At 39.3% G+C, this 11,412-nt stretch overlaps 1 protein-coding gene across 1 annotated transcript in view; it reads left to right on the plus strand.

The window, feature by feature from the left end:
• The window catches only part of elmod1 (ELMO/CED-12 domain containing 1), a 15,385-nt gene that overhangs the window by 606 nt on the left and 3,367 nt on the right, over positions 1-11,412 (plus strand). Inside the window, exons 2-8 of the mRNA XM_037688242.1 lie at positions 6,188-6,333; positions 7,648-7,676; positions 7,788-7,885; positions 8,036-8,165; positions 8,382-8,515; positions 8,615-8,683; positions 10,599-10,649. Coding sequence (XP_037544170.1) covers positions 6,188-6,333; positions 7,648-7,676; positions 7,788-7,885; positions 8,036-8,165; positions 8,382-8,515; positions 8,615-8,683; positions 10,599-10,649 — 657 coding nt within the window. The remainder of the gene's footprint in view (positions 1-6,187; positions 6,334-7,647; positions 7,677-7,787; positions 7,886-8,035; positions 8,166-8,381; positions 8,516-8,614; positions 8,684-10,598; positions 10,650-11,412) is intronic.

An 11,412-nucleotide genomic window follows, 5' to 3' on the forward strand; every position in this document is an offset into this window, starting at 1 on the left:
AACAACAACAACAACAACAACAACAACAACAACAACAACAACAACAATGAGAGTAAAATCAAAGAGAAAAAAAAAATATATATATATATATATATACGGGCAGCACGGTGGCGCAACTGGTAGAGCTGCTGCCTCTCAGCGAACAGGTCCCTGGTTCAAACCCCGGTCCAGGTGCCTTCTGGGTGGAGTTTGCATGTTCTCTCTGTGCATGCGTGGGTTTTCTCCGGGTTCTCCGGTTTCCTCCCACATACCAAAAACATGCATGTTAGGCTGATTGGTAACTCTAAATTGTCCCTAGGTGTGAGTGAGAGAGTGAATGGTTGTTTGTCTCTATGTGGCCCTGTGAAGGACCTGCGACCCATCCAGGGTGTACCCGCCCCTCGCACAGTGATTGCTGGACATGGGCACCAGCGACCCCCGTGACCCAAAATGGAATAAACGGGTAAAGATAATGGATGGATGGATGGATGGATATATATATATACACAATACACTAATAATAATAACTGAAGAATTAATTTAAAAAAGCATTTAAAACATAGGGTCACAGATAAAAAAAGCACTAGATCAATTTACACTGTGTGAAATGCCTGAGAGAACAGATGTGTTTTAAGCAGGAATTTGAAGTGAGGAATGGAGGTGGCCTGCCTGATGTTGGGGGGGGGCAGGTTGTTCCACAGTTTGGGGCCCATGACTGAAAAAGCCCGATCTCCTCTGAGCTTCTTGTTTTTGGAACAGCCAAAAGCAGCTGATCGGATGATCTCAGGGCCCGAGAGGGAACGTATGGTTCCAGAAGCTCAGAGAGGTAAAGGGGTGCGAGACCATTTAGGCATTTGAAGGTCAACAGAAGAATTTTAAAGACTATCCTTGTACGAACAGGGAGCCAGTGAAGGGAGGACAGAACTGGAGTAATATGTTCAGACCTACGAGTTCCGGTTAAAAGCCGAGTAGCAGCATTCTGGACGAGCTGAAGACGTGAGATGGAGGCCTGGCTGACCCCAGCATAGAGTGCATTACAATAGTCCAATCGGGTCGTGACAAAGGCGTGGACTAGTTTCTCAAGGTCGGGTCTGGACAATACAGGCTTGAGTTTAGCTACCTGTCTGAGTTGGAAGAAGCTTTTCTGCAGAACAGAGTTAATTTGTTTGTCAAACTTGAAGTCAGAGTCTAAAACCATCCCGAGATTTTTACCAGACTGCTTCAGATATGGCTGAAGAGAGTCCAGGTTGACAGGATCAGTGGCGGCAGTTGAGCTAGGGCTAAAGACAATGACTTCAATCTTCTCATTGTTAAAACTTAAGAAATTTGAAGCCATCCAGGCCTTAATGTCGTCCAGACATTTTAACAGAGGGTGAATGGAGCAAGCACTTGCTGGTTTCACAGGCAGGTAGATTTGGCAGTCATCAGCATAGCAATGGAATGAAAGACCAAGTTTCCTCAGGATGGACCCCAGTGGGAGCAAATAAAGTGAGAACAGAAGGGGTCCAAGAATCGAACCCTGTGGGACCCCGCAAGAAAGAGGTAATGAGGCGGATACATTATTACCAACCTTGACACAGAAACTCCTGCCATTCAGGTATGAGCGGAACCATTCTAATGCAGCACCTGTGATCCCAACCCACTGTTCCAGCCGTGATATAAGGATACTGTGGTCAACAGTATCAAAAGCAGCAGTAAGGTCCCGGAGCACAAGTACCACAAATTGACCAGAATCGTTTGAGATCATAATGTCGTTACAAACCCTTACTAATGCTGTTTCAGTGCTGTGGAGTTGCTTAAAACCAGATTGAAAAACCTCAAAGATTCTGTTCTCATTCAAAAACTTGTTTAATTGAATGAAAACTATTTTCTCCAGGATTTTGGACAGGAAGGGAAGTTTTGAGATTGGTCTGAAATTTGAGCAAGTCAAAGGGTCAAGTCCAGGTTTCTTAATTAACGGATGAACTACTGCATGTTTGAAAACATCGGGAACCACACTTGTCACAATACTACTGTTTACAATGGTAAGAACAGAGGGTCCAATCGTGGGTAGAACTTGTTTGAAAAATGACGCAGGAATGGGGTCAGCGGGGGAACCGGAGGGTTTCATCTGACCAATGACTTTGTTTAGAAATGGGAGTGAAATGGGTTCAAACTGTTTGAAGACAGCTGAGCAAGGGACAAAGACAGAGGGGTCAGTTGTGGACTGGGGGATGGATGACCTAATCAACTCTACCTTATCAGCAAAGTATCCGGTAAAGTCGTTGCAGATGTCAACAGAGGCCTCCATGCTGGCAGACCGAGGCAATGTTGTTTAATTATTTTACCTAATGGAAGCATACAGGTGCTGGTCATAAAATTAGAATATCATGAAAATAAATATTTATTTCAGTAATTCTATTCAAAAAGTGAAACTTGTATATTATATTAATTCATTACACACAGACTGATATAGTTTAAATGTTTATTTCTTTTAATGTTGATGATTATAACTGACAACTAATGAAAACCCCAAATTCAGTATCTCAGAACATTAGAATATTGTGAAAAGGTTCAATATTGAAGACACCTGGTGCCACACTCTAATCAGCTAATTAACTCAAAACACCTGCAAATGCCTTTAAATGGTCTCTCAATCTAGTTCTGTAGGCTACACAATCACGGAGAAGACTGATGACTTGACAGTTGTCCAAAAGACAACCATTGACAACTTGCACAAGGAGGGCAAGACACAAAACGTCATTGCTAAAGAGGCTGGCTGTTCACAGAGCTCTGTGTCCAAGCACATTAATAGAGAGGTGAAGGGAAGGGAATAATGTTGTAGAAAAAAATTGTATAAGCAAAAGGGATAGTTGCACCCTGAAGAGGATTGTGATGCAAACCCCATTCCAAAATGTGGGGGAGATTCACAAAGAGTGGACTGCAGCTGGAGTCAGTGCTTCAAGAACCACCACGCACAAACGTATGCAAGACGGTTTCAGCGGTCACATTCCTTGTGTCAAGCCACTCTTGAACAAGAGACAGCGTCAGAAGTGTCTCGCCTGGGACTGCTGCTGAGTGGTCCAAAGTTATGTTCTCTGATGAAAGTAATTTTGCATTTCCTTTGGAAATCAAGGTCCCAGAGTCTGGAGGAAGAAAGGAGAGGCACAGAATCCATGTTGCTTCAGGTCCAGTGTCAAGTTTCCACAGTCAGGGATGGTTTGGGGTGCCATGTCATCAACTGGTGTTGGTCCACTGTGTTTTCTGAGGTCCAAGGTCAATGCAGCCGTCTACCAGGAAGTTTTATAGCACTTCATGCTTCCTGCTGCTGACCAACTTTATGGAGATGCAGATTTCATTTTCCAATAGGACTTGGCACCTGCACACAGTGCCAAAGTTACCAGTACCTGGTTTAAGGACCATGGTATCCCTGTTCTTAACTGGCCAGCAAACTCGCCTGACCTTAACCCCATAGAAAATATGTGGGGTATTGTGAATAGGAAGATGCGATATGCCAGACCCAACAATTCAGAAGAGCTGAAGGCCACTATCAGAGCAACCTGGGCTCTCAGAACACCTGAGCAGTGCCACACACTGATCGACTCCATGCCATGCCACATTGCTGCAGTAATCCAGACAAAAGGAGCCCCAACTAAGTATTGAGTGCTGTACATGCTCATACTTTTCATGTTCACACTTTTCATTTGGCCAACATTTCTAAAAATCCTTTTTTTTTAATTAGTCTTAATATTCAAATTTTCCGAGTTACTGCATTTGGGGTTTTCATTAGTTGTCAGTTATAATCATCAATATTAAAAGAAACATTTGAAATATATCAGTCTTTGTGTAATGAAAACATAATATACAAGTTTCACTTTTTGAATGGAATTACTGAAATAAATCAACTTTTTCTGCACCTGTACAAGGTAAAGAGTACTGGTCCAAACACAGAACCCTGAGGAACTCCATGACTAACTTTGGTGTATGAAGATAAATTATTTACATTTACAAATTGGAATCTATCCGATAAATGTGATTTAAACCAATTTAGAGCCGTTCCTGTAATTCCAACATCATATTCAAGTCTATGTAGTAAAATATTATGATCAACTGTATCAAATGCAGCACTGAGGTCTAACAGGACAGTGTAGACACCTGTCCATTGTCAGAGGCCATGAGAATATCATTAGTAACTTGACCAGTGCAGATTCAGTGCTGTGGTGAGCTCTGAAACCTGATTGAAACTCTTCAAACAAATTATTTATTTGCAGGTTATCACGTAACTGACCTGCAACTATTTTCTCTAGAATTTTTTAGATGAAAGTTAGATTAGATATAGGTCTATAATTGGCTTGGATTCCCGAGTCAAGGCTCTGTTTCAGTAAAGGTTTAATTACAGCAATCTTAAAGCTCTGTGGTACGTAACCATTTATCAGAGACAAAGTAAGCAGATCCAAAATGTGGTTATTAATTAAGTGAATTACATCTTTAAACAGTCTGGTTGGGATGGGATAGACATGTGGATGGTTTGGATGAAGCTATTAGTTTTGACAGTTCAGAGAGCTCAACAGGACAAAAACAGTACAAACATAAACCATATGTGATGTTTGTGTGTATGTTGGCAAAAATGAGTCTCAAGTCAAATCTTATGGTGTTTTAATCAAACGTTTAATTATTTTTCTAGATGTCTGTTGGGCTTAAGTTTGCTCAAGGACTGTTATGATTCTTTTAGACATGGATTAAAATAAAAATGCTGAAGTTATTGTAGAAATGGTTCATGACAGAAAGTCTTTAAACCAAGCAGATTTAACTTTAAACATGTTATTTTGAATATATATATATATATATTAAAGCTCTTTTTGGGGCAAAAGTAATGATTCTATTAAGATTTTTATCAGCACTATTGGTATTATTAAAGGTGTGTTAAGGTCTCAAGTCAGAAGAAAATTAAAAATGCTGTTCTATTTAAACGTCACAATTAGTTCTTAAAATAGCACGGCAATATGTTATATTTGCCTAGATAATATAATAAAAACAAGCAGGCTAGGTTGTTTAATTGTATTTTTGTCTGCATTTCCAATCACCAGTTAATTTCCGCAGCACTGCTAAGACTCTGCGAGCTTCTTTAAAATCACCTCAGGCCCGGATGCTGGTTATGTGGGTCAAAAACGTGAAGAAACGAAGACATCCGGTCAGTGCGACCAATAGTTGCAAGAATAAACAACAAACAGATTTATTACCGAGATAAGATCAGTTGTGAGGCTTTGCACTTTTGTATTTAGTTTAAAAAAAAATTAGTTACCACAAAAATAACAGTTAAACTGAGTTAACTTATCGTTTTGAAGACGATACGAGTCGTCCGTCACATAACACTGAGCTCCACGTCAATACGGCTGAGTTCTGCTCCACACCTCGTTTCCACGATACCCGCTCGTTTCTGAAAGCTCACGTGTGGACGGGACAGGGCCATTTCCAAACATTTCTACAGACCGAACATCTCTGTAAAACCAACGAACCGGACTCAGACTGTTCAAAGTTGTCAGATTTGCGTTATCGCCTTGTTTTCTTGCTGCTCCGGTCCTTGAAAGTGAAAGAAAAGGTAGCGGTCTGAGCTGTTTAACATGCGGGTCTGATCCTCTGATCAATCCTTCTGGACTGAACCAGAGACGATCTTCTTGTTGACACAGACACTGATGTTTCACTGTGATCCTTCGGCGTCTGAGGGATTTATTCCGGCACGGGAAGGTTGGAAAACTGCTTGTGTGGTTTCCAGACGGAGCTTTCAAATGCAGATGTGTTCCTCTGTTTTGAGCTCAGATTAAACACGATTCAAAACCTCAAAACGAGAAGTGAAGCCGGAGAAAGCTGCTGATGGTTTATTATTAATATTTTCAACATTTGCATCAAAAATAAGACAATCTGCTGCAGACTGGTCATTCTGCTTATGAAATGAACAAAATTATTGGTTTTCCTTTTTATTTTCAACCTGATGGACTTTTTCTCTTTGGTTTTATTGTGATTCCTTAAAAATATATATATAGATATATGAAGGCGTTATTTTTAAGAAGAATTAAAGACCTTATAAATGTGTAGGAATTATTGTCAACAAACTAATTGTTGCAGCTTTTCATTCTGTTTAAACATTTAAACAGTCAAGAGGTAACGAACAGAAACAGCCCCGGTGTCTTGGACGAGCATAATGTCGGTCTTCTTGCCGTCTGGTCTTCAGGGTGCTGACCCAGTTCTTCGCCTTCCTCTACTGTAAATGTCTCTGGCGGGGCCTGAAGTTTGTCGTCAGGAAGTTTACGGGCCGCTGCGAGCTGCAGAGGATCTGCTACAACAACAAGCACGGAGCTCGCCGGACCTTCAAGATCGGTACGGTTACGATCCAACACTAACCCGACACTTCTAATTCATCGTTTCTTTTAAACTGTTTGACGACAAACGTTCGGAAACGGCTCTGCAGTTAAAGGATTACTGTCAGAGAGTTAGCTTCAATCAACAACAATTAACAGCTCTTTGATTTCTCACATAAATTATTATTATTTTCTTTTACAAATAATTTGTTTAGAGCTAAGAATTTTTTTATTTTTTTATTTTGGCAATTAAAACAACAAAAAAGCACTATTGTTCAAATTTAACTGATAACTTGCTAACGGTAATTAGATAGGGCCACATCTTTACATTCAGAATAAATAAATAGTGAGGTGTTGGAGAAAAACTCTCCTTAATTAAAACAAATCTACAACAACAGTGTGAACACTGAGATCTGGGTGACAGCTGAAACTGACTTTTAAAGCTAACACCAGCTAAAGCTAGCTAAATGCTTAGAGCAGCAAAAAGCTAAATGTTGCTAAATGCTAGCTAATGTATGAAAAGAGACTAAACAGTAGCTAAAAGTAACAAAAGGTTGACTAAAAACTAAAAGTAACAAACAGCTAAAAGTAGTAAAATGCTAGCTAAAAAAACGAAAGTAGCTGAAGAATAGCTAAAGATTAAAAAGCTAAAAATTAATTCATTCATTCATTGAACATTTATTTATACAGGTTGAATGAATGACTTTTTACCTTTTAACTAAACTCACTTTTAGCTATTGTTCAGCTACTTTCATTTTGTTTCATTTTCATTATTTTGATCTAAACACATTTTAAAAGCTAAAAATAACACACAGCAAGCTAAAAGCTAAAAAAGAAATAACTAAACGCTAGCTAAAAAAAGTAATAAAGTGTATTTTAAGGTATTTAAAGAGCCTAAACAGTAGCTAAAGTAACAAACAGCTAGGCAAAAGTAGTAAAATGCTAGCTAAGAATGAAATTAGCTGAGCAGTAGCTAAAAGTAACAAAGGATTAGCTAAAAACTAAAAGTAGCGTAAGATACAGAAAGCTGAAGCAGATTTCAAACGTTTTTCAATAAATTCACGAGATCTAAATGTATTTATATGGGAAAAGTGTAAATAAATGTAAAGATTGGAAAAATATAAAAAAATACATAGCCTCAGGAAGCTGAACCTTTTGATAGCTAAAGTAGCTTAAAGTATGCAGACGTAGTTAGATTGCAACAAAACAAAAGAAAAAACAGAAAAATGCTGAGTTTTCACACAAAACTAAAATATAATATTTAAGAACCTATATATTTTACTGTCGTCTGTTCCTACTGACTCCTCCTGACTGTAATCTTTGCCTTCCTCAGAGTCATCCCTGCGGTACTCCAAGCATGAAGTACGTTGTCTTTAAATCTTGCGTTTCGTTAAATAAAAATGAAATATAACCCGTTTTTCTGCTTCATGCCTGTTTTTTTTCTCACGCCTGTCATCTTCCTGTCCTCTCCAGCTGCTGCAGTCCGCCCTCAGCGTCCATCCTGACAAAGTCGAGAAAACCATCGAGGACATCGTGGCCTTGAAGAAGATTAATCCGGACACCAACCCACAGTAGGACACACACTCTGTTTCTGCTGCTTCTTCGTTTCTGTCTGGATGTTTCAGTAAACGGGAAGTTTTTCCTCTTCATTAACGTTGAGAACAGTTCAGATCCTTGTTGATGCAGAAACCCTTCAGACACATGTGTCTGTCTGTCTGCAGGCTGGGCGTCTCTCTGCAGGCCAGCCTGCTGCAGATTGTGGGCTACAGGAGTCTGCTGGCGGAGGTGGAGAAGCTCCGCAGGGAACCGTACGACTGTGAAAACCCCGAGCACGAGGACACGCTGATGAAGGTACGAGGCTCTGTAGTCTGGAGCAGTAAAAAAGCCTCAAGGAGCGTTTGTTTTCGTTTGATCCAACCTTAAAAACGTCACTGGTCTCCAGTGAACCACCACAGAAGAATCTGTAAACAAACATCCACAGCTTCCTCCCCGCGCTGTGTAAGAACATTTCATGGCTGTTGTGTGTCCTAGTTTTGTTGCCGCTTACCTGAAGTGTGTGTGTTGTAGCTGTGGAAGGAGCTGCGCCCCGACACCCCCCTCACCAGTCGCATCTCCAAACAGTGGTGTGAAATCGGTTTCCAAGGCAGCGATCCCAAGACTGATTTCAGAGGCATGGGCCTGCTGGGTCTGCACAACCTGCTGTAAGCTCTGAGCTCTGAACAGAAACCTTCTAACGTCTGAACGCACCTGGTTTACACACGTGTGTACTGATTCTTTTATTCCGTCTCATCTTCCTGCAGGTATTTTGCAGAACACGACAAGTCCACTGCTCTGCAGATGCTCCAGGATTCCTTACAACCAAAGCGCAAGTACGCTGATTTAAAACAGAGAAATGTGATTTTCTTTGTATTGGCTCTTATTAGACGATTTATTTGGACGAGTTCAGAAAAGTTCTTGTATCACAACTTGATAAAATATTTAATTTATGTCCAGCGGCTAAAATAGTGACAAACACTGCAGTAAAAAAGTAAAAGGGTGACACAAACTAGAGATTAAAACTAAAGAAATTACATTTTCTGCCAAAATACACTGTTAATATTGAGTGCTGGAATTTGCTAAATAAGCTGAAAATGAGTTGTTAAAGCTAAAAGAAAAAGAACAGAAATAGCTAAATGCTCCCTAAAGGCTAAAAGTAGTAAAAGGTTTGATAAATGCAACAAAAGGCTTGTTATAAGTATAAAAATACTAGATAAAAGCAGAAAACACTAGCTTAAAATAGTAAAAACCTAGCTAAAAGCTTAAAAAAAAAAAGAAATTGGTAGCAAAATGACTAGAAGAAATAAACATAAAGCTAGCTAAAACCTAAAGGTAGCTAAAAGCTGGCTAAAAGGTAAACATATCAAAAGTTTAGCAATAAAGAAGCTAAAAGTCACACAAGGTGAGCTAGAAGCTAAAAGTAGCAGCAAAAGTAAAAGCAGCATAAGAAAATATAAAATAAAGTGTGAGAAAAATGTTTTGAAAGAAAGATGCATAGGGAAAATATTTGTAAATAAAGTTAAAATGTTTAAAAAGTTTTTTAAAAATTACAATAAAAAACTAAACAAACGTCAGCTCACCCATCTCTGAGCTGATTGTTTCGATATATGAACAGCTAAAATTGCACAAAGTGTGCAAAGGTTGTTGTCAAAAGTTTCTGCTGATGCAACTGTAGGAGGAGCCTCTTCTGCAGGGAGGGGCTTCATGGCTGAAGCACAGCAGAGAGGGATGTTGTATTTGATCAAATTACCTTACTTTTGATTCCAAATTATCTTCGTTTCCCCTCAAATTTATCAAGTTTTGCTTTAAACTACTCAAACTACAATAAATTTTAATATACAGTCCGTCCTGCAGCTAATCCTGCTGTTCTTGGATCTTTTTTTTTTAGCCTCGTTTGTGTTTTCTCACTCATAAACTCCATTTTCCATCAAACTGGTGGCATGTAGATTTAACAGTCTGCAGTTTGAAACCTCTTATTTTTCTTGACTTAAAAGAGCTAAAAGTGTAAAATCCTGAACGGATAACGATCAGTAGTGTTGCTCTTCAGAAGCTGACGGTATAAAATAGTTGTCCCGCTGCAGCTTCTTTTCCAACACAGTAATTTAAATCAGCTTTTGTGTCGTCTCTATCTCCACACTCACCCATTTGTCAGCTAAACGCCATTCACTGAGCTTATTGCCATCCACCGCTTCTCTCGTTTCTGCTGCTTCTGTTGTTCGTCATCGGCGTAACAGCGAGCGCCATCATTTTTTAAATAAAGACTTATTTTTTCCTCTTCTTCCACCTCCATTTTCTGCCATCCCCTCTTTTTTTCTGCCCGTCTCACTCGCTGTAGGAGCTCACACAGACAGCCAAGGTACTCGCTTTCATTCAGTCACTGTTTTCTGCACTCGTTGCTTCATTTGAGGTTTTTGTTTCATGCATTTACAGCTGCAATAAGCACGATTAACATTTTCTACTGTTAAATTCAAACGGTTTGAAACTAGAGGACGTTTGGGGGCTGCTTAGGGGGAAACACCTCACAGTCTTTAGATGTAATTGATTATTTGGGATTTAATCTACTTAACCTGAGAGTTGATAGTTGTTGCCGGGTCAGGACCTCCGTTTATAACCTCTGGGACTCACCTGTACAAAGAACGTAATTAAAAGAGAAACATGTCGATTATTAATTTAGGGTTTTGAGGTTGTTTTTTTTTAATGGCTGTTTTTTTTCTTCTCCCCGTGTTGCTTCACATGTTCGTGACTCAGTGAGACAAACAAGCCCGACTGGGAACAGAAGAACCTCGACAAAGCCATTGGGTAAGTGTCGCGCATTCGTTTCACCTCGTGTGTGAGGAGGAGGAGGTGACGAAGAAGAAGAAGAGCGCACGTGTTTATCTGTCAGAAACTGTGTTAATGTGAGAAACTGCTCTGAATAAACCGTTAAATGCAAATTAAACTTTAATGTGTTGAAAAATTACAAAATATTTCAAAAAGATTGAATAGCCTTCATGTTGCGTGAAGATTAGCCAGTATTGATCAGTGATTGGGTGTTTCTGAGACGCCACAAAGCTTAAAGGAAGAGTTTGATCATCAAGTTATTGATTTGATTTAATGCTTCGTGTTCCTGCTGCGCGGAGACGAGTAAAAACTGTGATTAGCTCTGACGGCTCCAAACGTAAAACGTCTCCTTTTCTTTGTTACGGTTGGAATTGTATTTTCACTGCAGACCAACAGCTGTTAAACATCTGGAAACACTGAAAACACTGAAGAACAGATGTGTTTCGTGGGAAAATGCTCCAAAAACTGAACATTTCACACGAGTTGTCTTCATTTAGTTTTTAAACAGTGGCATCAATAATGCATACTTTGATTTTTATTCAACAGATTATTTTATTTATTTGTTTGTTTTGTATAAAAAAGAAAAGGTGAGTTTATAATAATAAATAAAAAAAAGAATAAATAAATAAATATAAGAGCATTAGAAAACTTTGGGTTTATTGAAAGTTTTCTGTTCCTCCTCCTGGCTCGTTCTTTTTCCATCCATCCATCCATCCATCCATCCATCCATCCATCCATCCAT

This window comes from Nematolebias whitei, chromosome 14 (assembly GCF_014905685.2).
Source record: "Nematolebias whitei isolate Nwh7 chromosome 14, NemWhi1, whole genome shotgun sequence".
Lineage (NCBI taxonomy): Eukaryota > Metazoa > Chordata > Actinopteri > Cyprinodontiformes > Rivulidae > Nematolebias > Nematolebias whitei.